The sequence below is a fragment of the Schistocerca serialis genome, chromosome 1 (genome assembly GCF_023864345.2).
Source record: "Schistocerca serialis cubense isolate TAMUIC-IGC-003099 chromosome 1, iqSchSeri2.2, whole genome shotgun sequence".
Taxonomy (NCBI): Eukaryota; Metazoa; Arthropoda; class Insecta; order Orthoptera; family Acrididae; genus Schistocerca; species Schistocerca serialis.
In genome coordinates, this window is record NC_064638.1 from 548794838 (window position 1) to 548817528 (window position 22691).

At 39.9% G+C, this 22691-nt stretch overlaps 1 protein-coding gene across 1 annotated transcript in view; it reads left to right on the top strand.

Annotated features, from left to right (window-relative positions):
* The window catches only part of LOC126413601 (odorant receptor coreceptor-like), a 37150-nt gene extending 16122 nt beyond the window's left edge, over positions 1-21028 (top strand). Inside the window, exons 4-7 of the mRNA XM_050083281.1 lie at positions 13490-13589; positions 16179-16292; positions 18873-19028; positions 20901-21028. Of these exons, the coding sequence (XP_049939238.1) occupies positions 13490-13589; positions 16179-16292; positions 18873-19028; positions 20901-20960 (430 nt within the window). The 3' untranslated portion in view covers positions 20961-21028. The remainder of the gene's footprint in view (positions 1-13489; positions 13590-16178; positions 16293-18872; positions 19029-20900) is intronic.
* Positions 21029-22691: the final 1663 nt, after the last annotated feature.

Sequence of the window (22691 nt, forward strand, 5' to 3'; positions counted from 1 at the left end):
ATGGAAAGTCATTTTGAGTATCTTTCACAAAGCTTCTGTTAAATGTTGGCGGTATACAATCTTGAACGATCAGTCAACAACCAATGACAGAAATGTAGAAGATATATTAGATCGAAGCTACTGTTTCGCTACATTTTGTAATACTGAACTGTAATTCACAGTTTTACGAACATATACGCTTACTGTGTACGATTATCTCCTTCTGGAAACCTAGCAGTTATTTACAGAACAGACTCTAACAGTGCCGAGATAACAGAGACACTAAGAGCATAAAAATTAACACACCCGTAACTCTAACCTAAAATGAACTCAGAAACATGGATATTTACTGGTACTGAGATAAGCGTAACAGCCAGAAAATATGGTCCTATGACTATTCGTCGCGTGTAGATAATGAGAATTGGAGTCCGCAGCTAGTGGTCCAACAGTCAGTGTCGCTGTCTCTAGATCGTTGTTACCAGGTTCAGTTTTCGGCAGATTCGGAAATTTTCTTTGTTCAAGGACTGTGTTGTTCCCATGACTTCGTCTTTTCATGATCACAAAGACGGGCAAGTTGCAGATGCGGCGCCAAACAAAAGACCTAGGCCAGGCGGCTGAACAACTCAGATGACATCTCGCGGCAACTAATGCCTTGCTATGATTTCATCTAGTGAATATTGGGATGTTATACAAGACCCGCTTTAGAAGGGAAAATTTAGTAAAATTTCATGCTTAATTTGGTGTCATAACTGCCATCCACGGTAGGACGAACAGGCAGTTAGCTAGTCCATCAGTTATCAGAATGTACAATCGATCATTAAACAATATGGCAACATACTGATGCATTACATAATACGTCTAGATATGTTTTTACACGAAAGCTGTGATTTTTACTTAACCGCAATCTAAGTCAGAGGAAGAAGAAAATAAACGACGCAGCTCGAAGAAATTATCCAAATAGGACGAAATCAGTAAATGTAATTTACGTAAACAAACAATCAAATGATTACGATTTCAGAAAAGTGGATGACTTATTCACGAAAAGAGCTTCACAAGTCGAATAAGTAAATAACGTGTTGGTTCATCTCACCATACAAGCAGTTACTCGTCTTAGCATTCATTGATATACACTCCTGGAAATGGAAAAAAGAACACATTGACACCGGTGTGTCAGACCCACCATACTTGCTCCGGACACTGCGAGAGGGCTGTACAAGCAATGATCACACGCACGGCACAGCGGACACACCAGGAACCGCGGTGTTGGCCGTCGAATGGCGCTAGCTGCGCAGCATTTGTGCACCGCCGCCGTCAGTGTCAGCCAGTTTGCCGTGGCATACGGAGCTCCATTGCAGTCTTTAACACTGGTAGCATGCCGCGACAGTGTGGACGTGAACCGTATGTGCAGTTGACGGACTTTGAGCGAGGGCGTATAGTGGGCATGCGGGAGGCCGGGTGGACGTACCGCCGAATTGCTCAACACGTGGGGCGTGAGGTCTCCACAGTACATCGATGTTGTCGCCAGTGGTCGGCGGAGGAGGTGCACGTGCCCGTCGACCTGGGACCGGACCGCAGCGACGCACGGATGCACGCCAAGACCGGAGGATCCTACGCAGTGCCGTACGGGACCGCACCGCCACTTCCCAGCAAATTAGGGACACTGTTGCTCCTGGGGTATCGGCGAGGACCATTCGCAACCGTCTCCATGAAGCTGGGCTACAGTCCCGCACACCGTTAGGCCGTCTTCCGCTCACGCCCCAACATCGTGCAGCCCGCCTCCAGTGGTGTCGCGACAGGCGTGAATGGAGGGACGAATGGAGACGTGTCGTCTTCAGCGATGAGAGTCGCTTCTGCCTTGGTGCCAATGATGGTCGTATGCGTGTTTGGCGCCGTGCAGGTGAGCGCCACAATCAGGACTGCATACGACCGAGGCACACAGGGCCAACACCCGGCATCATGGTGTGGGGAGTGATCTCCTACACTGGCCGTACACCACTGGTGATCGTCGAGGGGACACTGAATAGTGCACGGTACATCCAAACCGTCATCGAACCCATCGTTCTACCATTCCTAGACCGGCAAGGGAACTTGCTGTTCCAACAGGACAATGCACGTCCGCATGTATCCCGTGCCACCCAACGTGCTCTAGAAGGTGTAAGTCAACTACCCTGGCCTGCAAGATCTCCGGATCTGTCCTCCATTGAGCATGTTTGGGACTGGATGAAGCGTCGTCTCACGCGGTCTGCACGTCCAGCACGAACGCTGGTCCAACTGAGGCGCCAGGTGGAAATGGCATGGCAAGCCGTTCCACAGGACTACATCCAGCATCTCTACGATCGTCTCCATGGGAGAATAGCAGCCTGCATTGCTGCGAAAGGTGGATATACACTGTACTAGTGCCGACATTGTGCATGCTCTGTTGCCTGTGTCTATGTGCTTGTGGTTCTGTCAGTGTGATCATGTGATGTATCTGACCCCAGGAATGTGTCAATAAAGTTTCCCCTGCCTGGGACAGTGAATTCACGGTGTTCTTATTTCAATTTCCAGGAGTGTAGTTGTTTTATGTTTACCTGAGGGATATTGTGCCAAATTCTACCCAATAGGCGCGTAAAATCCTCAAATTCCCGAGCTCGTTGCTTTGCTCTTCCCATAATGCTCCAAACGCTATCAATTGGAGAGAGAAATCCGGCGACTTGCTGATCAATGTAGGGTTTTGCACCCTCGAAGGCAAGCAATAGAAACTTTTACCCTGCGCGGGTCGGCACTATCTAACTAAAATGTAAGCCAGAATGGCATGCCATGAAGGGCAACAAAACGGAGCATAGAATATTGCCTACGTCTGCTGTGCTGTAAGGTTACCGCGGATGTAAACCAAAGAGATCCCGCTATGAGAAGAAGCAGCACCCCAGACCACTACTCCTGGCTGTCGGGCGGCATGGAGGGCAACGATCATGCCAGTGTCCCACCACTGTGTGGGGTGTCTTCAGATACGCCTTCGCTGGTCATAAGGGTTCAGTTCGAAGCGGGTCTCGTCACTGAAGACAAATGAGCAGCAGCGGATACCAACTTTTCTGTGCCTACCATACAGCCCGACGGCCTGGAGTGATGGTTTGGGGAGGCCATTCTGGGCTTACATTTCAGCACGAACGCGAAATATTCTATTGCTTGTCTTCGTGCTTATCAATCCCTAACTGGCCCAGTAAGTTCCCAGAATCGCTTATCAGTTGAGAGCGTTTGAACGATTAGGGGAAAGGTTATTCAACCTCTCGGAATTCCTACGATCTAACGAGTCAGTTCGAAAGAGCTTGGCACGACATTCCACAAGAGTACACTCAAGACTATGTTTCTCAATTTCCAGCCAAAGAATTGCTTGCATAAGGGTCAAAGGTACACCTACACGATACTGACTTTTCCAATTTGTGGGACGTTTCTGTCGAGTAAGTCATTTTTTTCTGAAATTATATTCATTTGTTGGTCTATACATGTACATAACCTCTACCGACTTTGTCATATTCTGATAATTCCTTAGTGGCGCGTCGTTGTTTTTCTTTTTCTTCTTCTTCTTCTTCTTTCAATTTCTCGTCATATATGTTCAGTTTTTCTTACGCTTATTTAAACACGTATTCACATTACGACTACACAATCAGGAATTCTTCTATGAAATATAAGGAAATGTGAGCACATCTGATTTCAATTCGAGATTGTAGATAACTGTATTATGGATTACATCCCTTATATTACTAGATATGTGGTGAAAAATTTTTACGGCTGAATATACTCACTCCTTTCTGTGCCACATTAAGTTTGAGAGATGGTTGGTTGGTTGGTTGGTTGGTTGTTTGGGGAAGGAGACCAGACAGCGAGGTCATCTGTCTCATCGGATTAAGGAAGGACGCGGAAGGAAGTCGGCCGTGCCCTTTCAAAGGAACCATCCCGGCATTTGCCTGGAGCGATTTAGGGAAATCACGAAAAACCGAAATCAGGATGGCCGGACGCGGGATTGAACCGTCGTCCTCCCGAATGCGAGTCCAGTGTCTAACCACTGCGCCACCTCGCTCGGTCTAAGTTTGAGAGACCAGTAGAGTAAATTATTTATTCCTCTATTTTCATATTTATAACAGTTACTGTTGACAATAAAGTTTTGGACAAATAAATGTGGGACATTTGTCCATATGCCAAATCGTTTAAAGAGTTGTTTAGAAGATAATGTAAAGAGAACACCACATATTATTCATGTGGCTTGCGTCTGTGCCGCAAACACTTAGTCTCTAGTAACGCATTATCCCAGAGTGTGATGCCATAATACACTAGTGACTAAAAATAAGGAAAAATAATCGAAATTCTTGATTGTACAATATGATATTGTCCTTAGCCCAAATGTTGCACAGCTTGGACGTGTAACAAAAATTGCAACATGCGACTTCCTGTTCATTTTCTTATCAATGTAAACACCTAAAATTTGCAATAATCTGTTTCCTTTATCAGTTTAAGTTATGCATTATTTATAGCGGTATAGTCAACTCTTGTGCCTCGCAAAATGGTGTGTAATGTGTTGTACCTAATTTCAGCAACTGTTTTTCTAGAAAGTATTGTTTACATTTTCAAGTGTTGAAGTAACTTCAGTCAAATGGCTCTGAGCACTATGGGACTTAATATCTATGGTCATCAGTCCCCTAGAACTTAGAACTACTTAAGCCTAACTAACCTAAGGACATCACACAACACCCAGTCATCACGAGGCAGAGAAAATCCCTGACCCCGCCGGGAATCAAACCCGGGAACCCGGGCGCGGGAAGCGAGAACGCTACCGCACGACCACGAGCTGCGTACTAAGTAACTTCATTACCCTAGAATGTAATATATACATTGTCAGTAAGGAAAACTATTTCTTCATTTTCAGTATATGTTGGAAGTCATGAAATTAGAACAAGAGCGGACAAATAACGATCTCTGTGCTAAATCATGGGTAACTTTTGCTTATTCAGAAGATGACGCATCGTTGCTTAGGCTTTCCGAGTTTCATAATGCAATAGTGTGTCGTATCAGCTAGAAACAACTAAAAATATTTACCAATAAAGAGTCAGTTGATGAACAAAGGCTCGAGAGTCGAAACTAAAAGTCTATGGATACTTATTACATAATGCCGCCCCTATCTCGACTGCACAAGAGGTGGTATTCCTCCTACACGTTGGTCACGTAGTTGAAGATGGCGGGGTGAAACGTTGAAACTGGTCGCATAAATAAATTACAGTCAAAATATAGGGAACTGAAATGTTGGTGGGACAAATGTTGTGTGAGACAACGGGGGCCATAATATGACGTTGGTTTTTTGTTTCTGGGTGGGCTATCTTCAGAGATACCACTGTCAACTCTATTTTCAAATGGGATGCAATAGTTTTGTAGTCATTTTCTGATAGCGGCTATCGAGACGAGTCCAATGATGTGTAACAGTAAGGTTTTCGAAGGTCAACCAAGGTCACACAGGTGGCATGAACGTCCATTTACAGAAGGTGTTCGAAGTGATGACCATTGGTATCAATGCAATTCTGCAATCTTCTTAACGTGGTTTGAGTGGCATACCCTATCACATAGACATCTATCGAAGCACATGCTCTGACAATTCTCTCTCGCATACCTTCAGGTGTAGTTAGAACGTCTTTGTAAAAAATATCTTTTAGTAATCCCCACAAGAGAAAATCTTGAGGCATCAAGTCTGGCGAACGAGCCAGCCACGAGTCATCCCCTTCACATCCAATCCAACGATTTGGGAATTGTCTCCTCAACTCATTTCTAGCCAGCAGTGAAGAATGTGCCGGACACCAATCGTGTTCATACCACATTCTGTTGATTGTTCCAAAAGGTATTTCTTCCTATAACAGACCTAATGTTTCTTGCAGGAATGTGGTGTACTTCCTACCATTAAGATTTCCTTCGAAGAAATAGGGCCTGTAATTCTGTCCTGCAGAATCCCGCACCATACATTCACCGATCACGGTTTTTGGTGTGCAACTTGCCGCAGCCAATATGAATTCTCAACTGAGAATACTGTATGTTATGCACATTAACATTTCCATGGTTCGTGAATGTAGCCTCGTCAGTAAATAAAACAAATTAATAAATGTGTCATCCCTCTGAATCTGAAGTTGAGCCCATAGACAGAATACAGTGCGACGCATAGAATCCGTACCAGTTAATTCTTGGTGGAGACTGATATGGTAAGGATAATATTTATGGCGATGCAGAACAATACTCTGGTTCATGCCAGATTCCCTTGCGATTTGACGCGAACTAACACAGTGGCAAGAGTACCGATTTAGGTTTCCTCGTCAGTAGCTTTCCTTTGCCGTGTATCTTTCTGATGCTTTAAAGTTCCAGTTGTTCTCAATTTGTTATACACATATTTAAAGGTACGACGTGTAAGGTGAGTACGTTGAGGATATCTTTCTGCGTATAAGGCTCTAGCTCTCATTAAATTTCGTTGCCATTCTCCGTATATCGACTCGTTCTTCGAAGGAATACATCTTTCAAATTCTCTTGATGATACGATACTAGTTTTACTGTTCCTATTAGTGTTGTATTGTGAAACCGTCAAATGATGTTGACATGTCAATGGCACGTAAAATGGATACGCCGTATTCAGCGAATATTTACTATTTACACGATATACGAGAGAGAATTGTAAGAGCATGTGCTTCAATACGCGCCGAAGTCATAAGGAATACCACTCAATCCATGATAAGAAGATTGCAGCACTGTATTGACACCAATCGTCATCACCTTCTACAAATGGACGTTCATGCCATCTGTGTGACCTTCGCTGACCTACAAAGGCCTTACTGTTACACATCACTGGATTCGCTTCGCTAGCCGCTATCAGAAAATAAGTACCAAACTATAGCATCCAATTTAAAAAAACCAAAGTTGATCTTTATATCTTTGACGCAACCCCACCTAGCAACAAAAAACGAACGTTACATTATGGCCTCCATTTTACCATGCAACATTTATCCCACAAACTTTTCGGTTGCTGTCATACTTTCGGAGTTATTCTAGGTGGCAATAGTTAGTGACTCACCTTGTAGATGGTTGAAGGTACTTTTGATTTAATATTTTCACAAAGTACCAACTGGCAACATTTGTAGTTACTTAAATTCTGTATAACCTGATTCGTGGAACGACAAGCAGCATGTGTCCTTAGGTGACATGTTTGGCAAGATGCACCATGGAGGCGCAGAGCCACGTTCTGATAGGCCGATGACTGTAAAGTGACAGTGGATTCATGGCCCGACTACAGATACAACTTTGGACGCTAATTTAATGCCGCTTGACACCAGCCTCTGATAACTTCTGATAAGAGTCTTTTCTCTCTTGCAATTCTCCAGAGCTGTTCGTACTTTACAATGCTTCTAGTGACTGCAACTTCTGTTATCTCTCACCCTTCGGACTTTGAAATCTGTGGGAGCAACAGTCGAATACTTTGTTTGAACTAACTCTGAGAGATAGACGCCTGTGTAATAGTTTAGTCTGAATGAAATAAAGGAGTTTTATGCAGAACAATGAGTGCATGAGGCTCCTACAAGTACCCTTCTTGAGTCACAAAATCCAGATTTCTCAAAGGGTTCCTGTGACAGTGTTTGACGCTGGTCCGAACAGACACCAACCATCAGTGGGATTTTGTCTCTCAGCACTCTATTCTAACCTCCGTAAAATTTCAGACTTAGTTGAATCCTTTAAAGCCTTCTTCTATTCTATACCAGTGCACGACAGCGGGTCGAGCCGTTTCTCCACGGAAGGAAGTACGAACATCTGAGGAAAACAACTGGCCCAACAAATGAGCAGCTATTCCATGTAATTAATGATCACTTCTTACCAGCTATGCAGGCCGCTGTGGTTGAGCGGTTCTAGGCACTTCAGTCCGGAACCGTGGAGCTGCTACGGGCGCAGGTTTGAATCCTGCCTCGGGCATGGATGTTTGTGATGTCCCTAGGTTAGGTAGGTTTAAGTAGTTCTAAGTCTAGGGGACTTATGTTAAGTTCCATAGTGCCTAGAGCGACTTGAACCATTTTACCAGCTATATTCACAGCCCGAAAGCCTACTATGACAAGAGGGCTGCACAAGACATCGCTAGCGTGGGTGAGCAAGCAGCCACCATGAGCTTCGTCAGTCGCCGCCACTACATTAGCTTCTGGCACCTACCACATTTTCTGGGACTAGGTGCTGGTCCCATGGTGGAAAAATTCCAGGCTGACTCCAGCCGCTGGTCGACTTCTGACCAAGGTGCAACGGATCGTGACACAGTCATGCCGCTACATTTCCTTCTACGCTGGTGTGGGCATCATGGCGGCACACGTCAACATTCACAGAGGTGGTATTTCCCACTGGGTGACTGGCAACTACTGTAATTTTTCGGCCATCGTCTACACTGCTGATGCCACTCACAAGCAGTCATGCTACGCGTAACTGGACCACGTGCTGGTAGCTGACCAGCAGGTATCATTATTCCTAAGTGCATTCGTCACGGCCTACCGGTTAGGTGCTAGCCCATATTATCAGGAGCTCGCCTACCACGCTGATATGCCGAGAGGTGTGATTGCCACGTTGCGGCGTATTAGTGTAGTCATACGAGATATAGTAACATGACTCTAATTCGGTGTTGTTTTATGAAGTTACCATCAGCCTACTTCTCGCCATGACCTTGTACTACAACCCAAACCTACACAGAAGTGGCCCATCAATGTCAGGTCCACCACAGTTGGTATATGAATGTTACGTTCTGACCAATTTCGTGTGTGGTACTTGGATCAAAGTATGTCCACCTACTAACTTACAATTTATCTCACTATTGGCTACAAGTGAGCCATGTGTATTTTAGTACGTAATGTAGACAATTCAGACGTGGAAATAGTCCATTTTAAAGCATATTGTGTTTCAAAGTGTAGTAGAGCAATCGAAATTTCGGTGTTAACAAGTGCTGCTTAACCTGAAAACCGTAACCTGTGTTTCGTGTTCAAAATCTTACATCTTTCGGAAAATAGTACAATGTTAGTTTATCTGCAAAGTTCGAATTTACGTTTGAATTCAGAGATCTCTAATTATACTTCCGTGACAAAATTTTGCTTTCTAGCTATCGACCTTCAATCTGTGTCTTGTTACAACACCATCTTTGGCGATGTTCCATCTCTGTCTTCTGCCAGCTCCGTCTTTTTTGTGTTTTAATCTACGTAAATTTTTCTTTTGAGGATGAGGAGTTTCCTTTTGCATATTACGAAAGTATATAGTTAAATGATGTAAGACATAATACATGTTATCAAAACGCATCATTTTTAGTAAGATTTGTTGTGCTATAGTGTCGGAAGATGGATAACCATAAATTTAACATTTTTTTTTTTTTTTTTACTACTAGTAACATTCATTTGGTCTTAGCAGAAGCAGTTAACTGCCCACTTAGCAGCTACATGTGTGTACATAATACACACAAGTTACACACAGACATAGCATGGGTCACTTTTTACGCATCAGTTTTGACGAACATGGCAATCTTTAGTTTTTACCTTTATAAATATGTATTACTGTTGTACTGCAACGTTCGGTGCTATCGACAGATGATGGCAAACGTTTGGTACTGCAAGACAAAGTCGGTATCCCACCATGGAGTCGCTATACTGTTTAGATGACTGCAAAAGCTTACAAAACCCTCGTTATATACCTATATGAATGTGTATTACAAATGTTCAATATGCTATTGCATCAGAGAGTCGTGTAGTTTCCATTGCGTTACAAGAGAGAACAACAAACGTTTTGAACTGCAAGATGTAAAATGCAGTGTGACTAGGACCTCCTGTCGGGTAGGCCGTTCGCCTGGTGCAAGTCTTTCGATTTGACGCCACTTCGGCGACTTGAACTTCGATGGGGATGAAATGATGGTGATTAGGACAACACAACACCCAGTCCCTGAGCGAAGAAAATCTCTGACCAAGCCGGGAATAGAACCCGGGCTCTTGGGATTGACATTCTGTCGCGCTGATCACTCACCTACCTGGGGCGAACAGCTGCAAGATGAAACTAATTCCCTAACATCGTGTCACCATAATGTTTAGCTGACCCTGATAGCAATATTAGAGACGAGTTTTTGACAGACTTAGACGTTCCCACGTTCATTTAGGTGATTCTAATTGACAAGAGAACATTTAGGCATAAGTTAATTGGGCAGTGACGCCCACGTATGTTTAGTAACGCAGAATTTGTTACTAAATTCTCTGTGCTGAGAGTCAGATGAATTGGATTTTAGCAAGACAACTTTTTTCGGAACAAAAAGAACTCACACAGCAAATTCACTGCTGATGGCAGCCTGCTAGCCTTGTGCCAATTGACGGGCTTTGTAAAGCAATTTAGAAGAGGAAAATAATTTATTTGAGCCTCTATTATGCCCTGCACAGCCTAGCGTACGAATATTAAAGTTTGCTTTTACGCAAAGGTTCCTTTACATACTTTTTTGGGTAAACGCTTTTCAACGTAGTCTCTGCTTTTGAATACTTTTACCACAGTTAAGATGACTGAATTGTGATTGCATGTCCTTATCTGCTGTCAGCTCTCGAGAAAGATAACTCACCAACCTCTCGCTGCTATTCTACCTTCTGCATTGACACCTCTCGATAATGTCAACAAAAATGCCATAACAGTAGTAGCTGGAGCTATTAGCAAAGGTTCAGTTATGGACATGCATGGAAACGTAGCGAATAAAATTGTGACATCTGCCTTGTTTCAAAATATGGATTCCGGAATCATTTTTTCAGGCAGTTTCAACGTTACTCAACTTCAGTGAAATGTACGAATTACATTTTGTTCCGTTTTCCTTTCTGTTACTTACTGACGATACAAGACAATAGTAAAGTGGTTAGTGGTGGAAACAGTATAGAGAATGCATTAAAATAAACAAGTAAATAAAATACGTGAAAAAACGTAAGTACAGACCATCAATTAATATCCATTGTGAAAATGACTGCAAATCCATATGTATACTTCTTTTTAGAAAATAAAATATATGTGTTGGAAATATGGACGGTATTTAAGTACGAAAATCTCATTGAAAGGAATGTGACAGTACTATAGTTTAAAATTTTTACCAAAAATCTGGAAAAGCTCTTGACAGGTTTTCTTCAAAATATTACACAATGGCCTAAAGAAAGGACGTTACCTTCTTATAAGCAGGGGAAGAAGGATTTTAGCAAGTATCTCAGAATGTTCTTGAGCGATTTGCATCAAATTTTCACAAAATTTACTACAGACTTTTACATGATACACTAATTAACGGACGGATATAAGCCATATATTTTAGAAGTATGTATGGTACATAAATATAAATGTAATACATTAAGAGGAAACATTGCCAGTAAACATCTCGGAAAATGTTGACCGGTTTTTTCCATTTTTCTCTACACTAGAATAATCTTTCGGACGGATATAGGCTACATACATTTTAAACATATGTGGATGTAAATACATATGTGATAGACAAGGAGGAAATGTGGTTAACAAAAATCTCCGAAACTTCTTGACAAATGTACTTGAAATTTTTGCACAATACTTACATAAAAATTCTGACAAGAGTAGGCAGTATTTTTTAAATACATATTATATGTAAATATATATAGAGAACACAAAAAGGAAACTTTGGTTAGCAAAAATCTTAAAACGTTTTTGAGCAACTTATTTCAGATTCTTACAGCTGCTCTAATAAATTAAGGGACACACTTGCTGCATGCTTTCCTTTAAAATATGTAAATATAAAAAAGTATTTAATATATAAAGGGAAAAAGAAGTTAGCAAAAATCTGTAAGAGTTCTCAACTGCTTTCCTACAATACCGTTTTACGGTATTCTATTAACCTTCAGTTGCTCATGAGTTACATATATTTTTTTAAGAATTGAGAGAAAGAACATGCTGTGCTGCGAAAATGTGCGGACTGCTTTTTTTTCTTTTTTGCATATCAAGGCTTTTAAACAATTAGACAAACCGTTTATTCCACATACATTATTACCCCTTATATACCTAATTTAAAACAAAAAAATGTATATATGACCGTATGTTGTTTTTTCCTCTTTGTCACAGTCAGTTTTAAGAGGAAAGAGAAATGTTGTATATATAACTTATCGATTTGTACTTAGAATACTCCTATGGAATATTGATCATCCGAAACTTAGCAACCTTACACATTCGTAGATTACAACTATAAGAAATACTGTCATTGTAACTACTTTCCTCATAAACTCAGCTGTTGGAGAAGTCTGCCTTGTATCCCTGATATTAATAACCCCAAGCAAATTACCTATTCATTTTGATTGACTCCATTTCCTTATCCAGCGTTCGCCCACAATAACAATAAACAAGGCTGAGATCTGAAAGAAAGGGCAAGAGGAGGATGCGAGGAGGAGATGGACTGTGGGAGGGTGAGAAGCTGGAGATAGCCAAAGAGGAGCGGAGGGGGGGGGGGCGTAAATGGAGGAGATGGATAGAGAATGGAGGAAGAGGAGATGTACAGTTAGAGTAGGGGAGAAGGAGATTAGAACATACGTACAATTTGTACACACATTTAGCAACTGCGAAGCATTGATGACCTGTGTAATTTGTGATAAGTCCTCAGATGAGATGCTTCCGGGCTTTAAAATGTTACCGTGCGGTTAAAGATGCTGCAGTCTGGAACCGCAAGACCGCTACGTTCGCAGGTTCGAATCCTGCCTCGGGCATGGATGTTTGTGATGTCCTTAGGTTAGTTAGGTTTAACTAGTTCTAAGTTCTAGGGGACTAATGACCTCAGCTGTTGAGTCCCATAGTGCTCAGAGCCGTTTGAACCATTTTATTAATGTTAAATTATGTATTTTGGTGTGAAAAAGACTATCAAAGCTTAACTTAACCACTATGGCCTTATATATAAAATAACATAGAAAACCAATCAAACTTGTACCATACTTATGCATAAACAAAGAGTAAATTTTCATCAAATGACACGTATGTAAGAAAAAATGACTTATTGACGAAACTGAAAAAAGAAAAGAAAGTATTAAGGCATTTTCTGAAACCGAAATAATAAAAGTCATACGATCATAGCACTTTGTCGTATTTCAGAGAACAAAGGACGATGAGCGAAATGCATACTGTAGCATAATAAAACCATTCTTTGTGACTCAAGACAAATTTTTATTTCACATTTTACTAGGACAACGTAGTCACGATTCTACTATCGACTTAAGTTCCTACAACAATGTCCTTGTATACTTTTTACTTTTTGTTTATTTATTTTATTTTTATAGCAACACCATTATCTATGTTGATTAATGAAACTGAAAGAAAGAAGGAAAAAAGATAACAGGGTTTTTGCACAGAACGATGAGACAAAAATCATACGAGCAGAGCACTCTGTCATGCGAAACAACAGAAAATTTACTGTCTAATGTAAACATCTTGCATTGTATGGTAGACACATGCTTTCATATCGTATATTATTTTGTTGCAGGTCGGTCTCTTTGTTGCAGACGTCAATGAACATATCTATCTTCATTCTTCTGTTTATCAACATGGCAAACTTATGTTCCAATATGTTTGTCACATGTGGTGTAAGTAATTTTACTTCATAGATGTTAAAGTGTAAACAAAATTTGCATGATCAGTAGTGCATATAGCAAACGCTTATATTGGTTTCTGTGGAGACACCATACAACACTAAGCTCGAAGGCATCGCTAACTCAGAAAATGTTTAGCAAGGAAGACGTTCAACTAGTGCAAAGCTGTTTTGCTTTGATAATTGTGTTGTGTCCGTCTCAGCAAATTCCTGCATGTGTGATATTGAAGTATCACATGTACACTTACGTAATGCTTCCAAACATTTGGCCTGCGCTTATGTCACTAGCATCTTCTCAGGAGGAAATTTTGTGGTAAGTTCCTATAGGACCAAACTGCTGAGGTCATCGGTCCCTTGGTTTACACACTACTTAATCGAACTTAAATTAACTTACGCTAAGGACAACACACACACGCCCATACCCGAGGAAGGACTCGAACGTATGAGGGGGACAGCCGCGCTAACCGCGGCGGGATGCTTCAGACAGATCGGCTACCCAGCGTGGCTTGTGAGGAAGAAGAGAAACTCGTAATCTACGAATAATTTTCCAATTAATATGATGTAATACAGCGACCGAACTTGCTTTTTCATCACTCTCTTACTGACCAATCGCTGCTTGTTTTCCCCACTAATGTTGAGGTGGCATATGTTCATGACACCGTTATCTTGCTAGTCAAAGCCAACAGACAAAACTGAGGATACTGCTACAACAAAGCAGAAATCATTGTTGGATCAACTTACACTGCATTCAGTAACATGAAATGAAATTAAAATATGGCATTAGCATGTTTCTAAGTAATTTTTCATTTAATGTATATTTTCCTGTTTTCTATACTAATCGCAACTTTTTGGGACTGTTTTCGTCGATTCAAGTTTATGGTAGCAAACCTAAACTAAAGAATAGTGATTCTTTAACTAGCAGATTTTTTGTATTTCACATTGACTCGTTACGTAATTTTTAGTAAGATTGTAATGGTGTTGACATGAAAGTTTGAGTAGCATCAACTGCATGAGCTCATAGTGGGGTTTACTTTCTCGCTAATATTTTTCGTACAGCAGTTTGAAAGTGTGTTACACGTAGCACCTTCTTCTGGGAACTGTCGCCATTAACTACATTAAGTTTACGAGAACGGAAGTATTCGTAATTTTAAAGCAAGAAAAATTCCTGTATAAAATGCCATTATATCTAACGATCGCAACAAAAATTCTGACTTGATTAGCGTGTACTATTTTTGATTTGTTGTCAAGAGCAATGTGCATTGTCAACTTCACCTAGCAGAATACGTGCTCTGTTGGTGCAACATAATTTTCATAATATTAACTGTGATAAGCTGACGCAGCTGTGAATTTAGAAGGTGTTACAAATTAAGCTAATTAAAAAATCCATGCAATTCGCAGGTTTGTTTACACGCTTAGGCCGACATCCGAATTTTCTTTCGTGTGAGTCCACGTGCATTGCACTTATGTTCCTCGACTGTAATACACAACTAGGACGCTACATTTAAGGTCTTGATAAGGTTTCAGGTTGGTGTCGTGTTTGTCAAATTCCTTTAACTGTTCAAAAAACTCAATTGCACCTCTTGACTACGTTATCAACGAGTCACAGTCCGAATCAGTAAACTCTACACAAATACCTAGGATTAACGCTTTGTAGGGATATGAAATTGAACTATCATATCGGCTTAATCATAAGAAAGGCAGGAGGCAGACTTTGATAGAATACTAGGGAAATGCGATCGGATAACAAAAGACTTTGCTTACCCGTGTGCCAAATCCTAGAATATTACTCAAGTATGTGGGACATGTAACAAATGGGACTAACAGGAGACACTGAATTTATACAGAGAAGGACACAACAAATGATCACAGGAGAGTCTTATGCGTGGGAGAGTGTGCACTCATATGGGGAAGAAACTGACCTGCCTCACGCTTGGAGACAGACGCCAACTATCCAAGAAGCCCTATATACAAAATTTCAAGAACCAGCCTTACATGACGATTTTAAGAATGTACTACAACCCACCTCACATCACACTATATGTATCATGAGGACAATGTTATATTAATTGCAGCTGACACACAGTCGCTTAAACAATTATTCTATCCGCGTTCCATACATGAGTGCATCAGGAAGACTTCCTAATTACTGGTCAGTGGGAAGCACCCACTGTCATGTACTACACAGTGATTTGTTTGGTGTAGATGTAAATGTATGTAGACGTGAAGTAACAATTCATAATCCATTGCGGAGAGTTCTTTCGTGCGATACTCGCAGAATCGCTGTTATTGCTTCCTAAGTCATGAGTAATGCGTGACACTTTACCAAGGTATTAATTACTTTTGATTCTCGTGTAGTCATTGTAGTCATTCTTATACCAGTTAACGTAGAAGTCATATGTTTTGCATACTTACCCAGAATTCTTGCTCTGCTATTTTGTAGGCAGTTGTGTGTGTGTGTGTTGTTCAGTGCACACGCAGGTAGCTTCATAAATACATATGTCCAGTGTTATGTCATAGGAATATAGGTATACAAATATGGCCAGCTGATTTCAAGGGCACTCAACCATTGTTCTGTTATGAATAGCTGCTGCAGAGAGACGGAAGTCTGACAAAGGCTACGAAGGCGCTCTTCACGATACCTCCCGTCCTCTTCCAGACAGGGATGTACTGCATTTTCGGACAAATCACAACTGACCAGGTATGTAGTGATATATAGAATGCCACTCAATTGTATCACATAAATTTAGAACTCTATTTTTTATTTGTTCGTTAATTTCAGAGTCTTACATACTGTATCCCTGTATAAAAAGCTGTAGAGTTGCGTGGAAATTGGAAGACTGTAGCCAAAAAATTACCACCATGGAGAGAAGGAAAACTATACTCTGGCATTGTAGAAATGCAAATCGAATTTACTCACGCCTGGGGTTGTAAACTATACCAGCAGGGTTGGCCAAACTGAGTGGAAATCTTTAAGAGATAATTCCTCTACTAGCCTGCACCAAGAATGGAAAAAAATTCTAATCCTTTTTTAATAAACCTGTGCTGTATCTCGTGTATGTCGAGTGGATCTTCCAGTCGCACACTGAGATTTATTTCATTGATGCAGTACCAGATACCTACCAAGAGACTGTTTGCGAAATTTAGTAGCTCCATTGAATAAAATCTGAAGAGAGAAGAAGAACAACATGCATGTGAACACAAAGTGCAATAAGTCCTGCAGCCATATAATCAACTAACATGCTAATAAAATTCTATGTATTAGGAAAGGTTCCACTAGACAACTCCAGAGGTTGTTGAAAATATGAACCATTGCCATTATAACATAAAATTCAATATTGAGTTGGGGATTTCCACCATTGTTTTCCTAGAATCAACTTACAGATACAAAACTGTAAATGGAAATTTTAAATTTATCTGGAGAGGCACCTTTACTGACATGTTCGTCCCAGTTTCTTCTCTACATCCCACAGCTTATAAACATGCAGCATTTCACCATATGATCCACGGCTTCCTTTCCGTAACCATGTCCCAAGAAGGATAACAACCGTAGTTTAATACAGTAAAGCCAATAGCTACATCAGTAATTTAAAGTCCAACATTACTGAAAACTTTCTCAGTTGTAAAAGTGGATAAAGAAGCCAGATCTTTAATCTACGCAGCGAACAACATAGACCAAATAGGAAGTGGTGAAGATCACCATTTATAGGTATAATTTCTACCTGGACAAGGAAATTTGGAAAGACAGAGAGTTTCTTTGTTCTTATCTGTTTTCCATTTGAATTTGTTAGACGTTTCTTCAACGCAGAGAATAAGCAACCTACCATCGTTAGAAGAGAGGTTCATAAGACTCTTTACCAAGAGTGTTAGTCCTGATATATAAGATACACCGGGTATACGATCTGTACTAGGCTCAGACAACATCGTTGAAGCTGGAGATTAAAGAAGGCAAAGCCATTCTTTGTTGAATATCGTTTAAATTAGGACCATAGAACGGCAATAGATGTAGAAGTTCGACACGTAGAAGGAACTGGGGTAAAACTCACACAATGTAAATATTAGATATTAAAAAACTGATGCGCATATCCCCACTTTTACTATGGAATGAGCAGCCTCAATTTAATTATTCACCCCTCTTAAGTAATTTGTAAACTTCCACATAGGATGGGAACTTTGGTGTCTTTATTCTTAATTAGGTTATAACACAAATACACATTCCTGTCCACATAATCCAAAGTGTCTCTATTCATAGTTAGACTACATACTGTCCTAATGAATATTATATAGGTGTACAATGCAAATATACCTACGTTAAAGGAGCCAACACTGATAAATTTTACTGTGTGGGTCGTGCACTGATAGATTAAGATTTTGACAGTTTTTCTTTGCTTGGTTGCTGTCTTTGAAATCAACAGTCTTATTGTAGAAATGACTTAAAACAAGGAAACTATGTCATAAATGAATTTAAAAAATGAGAAAAAAGTCAAAATAGTATTTCCTGTAGTTAATGCAACATAAATGTTTCACTAAGAACTCACAGTTGAATCAATAAAAATTTAAGATAACGCTCTATGCACTTTTGATTTCAATTAACTTGCTGTTCCCAATGCTACGAGAAGATTATTTCAGTACGTATGTATTTTCGCTGTTGAGGCTTTACCCTGGACGATAATGACTTTATCTAATTATGTTTACAAGGATTGCCTCTTCAGTGGATTAAATTTCAGGACCCATTCATTGAAAGTGGTCTCTTTACAAATTTCATATTGACATTGCTTGAGATACTTAAATTGTAACTATGTCACTCATTGCAAATAGCAATGAACTGTCTGCTATCTGTACTGAGCTGACCACAGCTAGGTCTTCCAGAGTACTGTTCCATTACTATGTTTAAAACCATGTTTCTTCACAGACACTGTGGACTCTCACATTCCGTTGGGGCTCTTATCACAAGTAAACAATTCTGTACAAGTAAATAGCCCTATACTACATCCACCTTCAAAAATGTATATACCGGTTTACTCTGATGCCATGGTGCTATCACATTTTTGGTCACTATAAAACTGTAATACATGTTCATTACAAATGTAGCGTCAGTAGTCCTAGTGATTGTCAGCTAATCTTTTAACTTCGGTGCCCAGAGGATATACACATACAAAACGCTGTCAATAAATGTAAGAACTACGGCGTTACGAATTCTGCAGATGTGCTATCTCACCACCAGTAGTGACTGTGAAACATTTTACCAAGTTCGTCGTTAATGAGACATTCAATGTTACAGAGTGAGAGGCTGTCCGACTCGGCCTTCGGCTGTGGTTGGATCAACTGCGATGCTCACTTCAAACGCAACCTGATCATCCTCATGATGATGGTGGGAAAGCCAGTCGAGATCACAGTGGGAAAGACGTGTCAGCTGTCGAAGCAGATGTTGCTCCAGGTTAGCAAGCAGCACATAAATCTTGAACATACATTGCCTGATCTCTGCCTGTTTCCGTAAATTTTCTCTCTATTGGCCCCTCCCGTGCTAAGTTAACTACTCAACACGTACTGTAGAGCTGTCGCCTCCTTCGAAAAGGGACAGTTGTGACGTATGTGTCATCTGTTAATAATACATAAGGTTGTCTTCCTTATGAATTGGGAGCAGGAGTATGATGAAGTCACGGAAATGGGAAGACTGGCGGAGTACCGAAGAGCCTGTGGGGAAAGTAGTGTGGCGCGAAATGTCGGTCATTTGCCAGCTGTTAGTTCATCAATTACAGCCACAACTGAAATTCTTTAAACCGGTGCTGCCTTACACCCCAACAGGTCTTTCATCACTGATATTCTGCTAACAGTGAGGATTGTCCGCAGATTCCTTTACGATGACATTCATACCACTAGCTCTTCATTTCAAACTTTCGCTGTCCACTTGAGTCTTATCGTTCTTCTGTAGCAGCATCACGTTTCAGCTGCTAATTACTCCACCCCGGCTGTCCCCTAGTCCTGGGTTACTGGCATGTAATGCTGCTTTCAGAACAAAACTACTGTTTTAGAAACATCTGCCTCAACTTTGTTTCAGTACTGAAACCTGTACAGTACTTCTGTTAATGGCAACTGCTTTGCCCATGGGTATCAATTTCTTCTGTATGTCTGTACTTCTTCTACACTTTGTAGCTTTGCATACTATGTGGCTAAATAATTCATCTCTGTACTTCCTCAATCTCATTCTGCTATGCAATTCTGACTCCTTATCGCTTTGTGCTAGTAATTTTGCAATAAGATTTGTAGCTATATTGTTAAGGAAACTGCCGAACAATGCTGATTTCGTTGCTTCTGACGTGGTCTTGTGGCTTTCCCGGTTGGTGTGAGAGTGACTTTTAATTTTTTTTTCAGCTGCCAATTATTCAAATGTTTCAGATGCACACTCCCCTGACTATATTGGAGCATAGCTTTAATACAATGACAGACTTTTTAAGAAATTTTAAGTGTTTATTTAAAATGCAGAAACATTTTCTGTGTTGCATTATATAGATAAATAATGTGCCCTGTGCGGAAATATATTCATTTTATACACGTAAACAGAATAAGAGACGAAAAAAGGATTCGCGTGTGTTTTAGAATGATGGAAATTTCTATGTCAGCATGGTTAGGTTCAAACTGACAAAGTTCTTGTGACCTTTCTGTATCTGAACGTTTCCTCACTGGCATCAAGGCAAGACAGGAATGCAGCAAAGTCTGTCTCATGTTCGAGATCTGTTTGCCAGAAAATATTGTGACGAAAACCTAATATACGTATCGTTTCTCACCTATGTATTCAACTAATACAGAAAGTCCCATTATTTGAGAAATATCTTCTCGAAAATTCGAGGAGAACTAGTTTGTATTTGAATCGCACTCCACTTACACACGTGAATCTATTACTGAACGTATTTGAGAATAGGGTACTGCATAGTGAAATATATTTCGTACAGGTGTTTCTGCTGCAGCCATATTGGTGGTAGGTACCAAACCATATAACAAGATACAACAGCCTAAGATCATATTAGATGTAGTTTGATAATTCATACAAACCATAGAAGCCTATAATCATAGAAAAGAACATACTGATATCAATGAACATCATAAAAATAACGTTGAAGTAACGAGGAAAGTATGAAAACGCGCGTTCGTACATAACAAGCACAACACACTAACATGTAAGATTTACGTGTTTGAAATTGTTAATGAATTGTATGTGAGGTGTTAGTATGAATCCGACAGCCACATTTCACGGTTTTTCATTGTTTAGCCTTTTTTAATCTGTTCTAATTAGGTATTGTTCTACCTACAGGTGCTCAACGGAACTTACGTCCTGCTGAACATGCTATTCCAGGTGCGCCGCACTGAATGAAATCTCAGCAATGAATGAGGCTGATAAGTGGTACAGTGTTCAAAACACATCTCCACTGTAGTCTGGAGTAAAAAAAAAAAATAGGAGTACTAGTACAAAATTGGAAGACATATAGCAAAAGTTAACTGTATATCTTATATAAGCTAAGACAAAAATTTGAAATGAATAATACAGTTGTTCACAATACTGCTACTTTAAATTATTATGCACACTCTTTCAAATGACATTTTCAATATTTGTTATCTATAGTGTGTGACATATCCTCATACACAGTTCCAAATCATTTATATGTTCACCTGAATAATAAACAATGACAATTTATACCAATCAAGTAATTTACCTATTTGTTGTGATTATTATTTCTTTAATAAGTAAATTAATTCAAATCTTCACTTGAGTGAGGAAGTAGCAACTGAACACAGCAATGAAATTAACTGCACTAGTTGCAGTAGGGGACACTTGTCTAAACAAATTAGTTTGTCACGTTGGTTATGTCCCTTTAGCGTTGTGTCCAAAGAAATAATTACAGTTTGTTACAATTATCGGATCTACCAATACACAATATTCATGATTCCAGTACATCTAAAACATAAAATATAAGAAAATGTAAACATAATGTCAGCTATTACATGATTCATAATTAACCATCTGTATATGAGAAGTAGTTCTTCCACAAAACTAGAGTTTATTAGACTTGATTACTCATTTGAGGCCATCCTCCTTTTAACTCTGCAGTGTTCAAATTTTCTTCTGTACTGCAATTAACGGCATCGTAAGTATTCTTTCCATTTTATCAAGTTCAGTGGCATCCTGTAGCATTTTCCCTCATCTGAGTTAGATCCTACCCAATCTTCTAATGTTTTATTAATGGTATCCTTAAAGGCCTTAAAGTGTTTTCAAGTTCGGTGGCATCATCTAACATTTTCCCTCAACTGCGTAAAAACCTTTTCTACTATTTTATTTTTCTACTTTATGTTACTACTGGCCATTATTTGCAAGTGTAAAATATGAAACTAATGCTAATAGCTCAGTTTTTTCCTTACTGTCCGAAAAATCTGGTATATAGCAGTGCCCATCAAGTTAAAAAAATCACTGGTTTCCTAAATAAGCTGCTAATTTTAGTAACTGCGAAATTATACCAAAGACATATTCTACCCTGCCAAATCTTTCAAATTTACTGGAGAGCAATCTGTCACCTGTCCTATCTCTAGTCTGTTGAAATATTAATCTCATCTCATCAGCTTTTTCATGTTTTAACATGTGAAGCGTCATGTTATTATTGTGAGTCTCCAACTTTCACTATTTCTCTCTGATTGTGTTCTCTTTATCTTCTGTGGAACTGCCCTTTATTCAACTGTTTAGTCTGGTGGCCAGTCTCCAGAAAAAATGAATTTTTGTCGTATATTAGGTTATGACAGTTTGGATTCAGTATGTAATATATATCTGTGTCTATCGTATCCAGTCTTACTCATATATTTTCCGAAGTACTGGTTTGTGGGGTATAACTTCATCTAATTATGATGCTGCCAATAAAACACCTTATTCATTCCATGCTAATGTTTTTTACAAGGAGTATCTGAAGTGTGTAACAATTCCATCTATTAAACATGTCTTTCATCTTTATAATTAGCTCCTGGTAGCTCAAATGCACTGATAGTTTGCGCTTTCTTATTTAGTACGCTATTTTCATCCCTTATTTTATTTAATCAGCTATCCAATTATTTCTGCTTA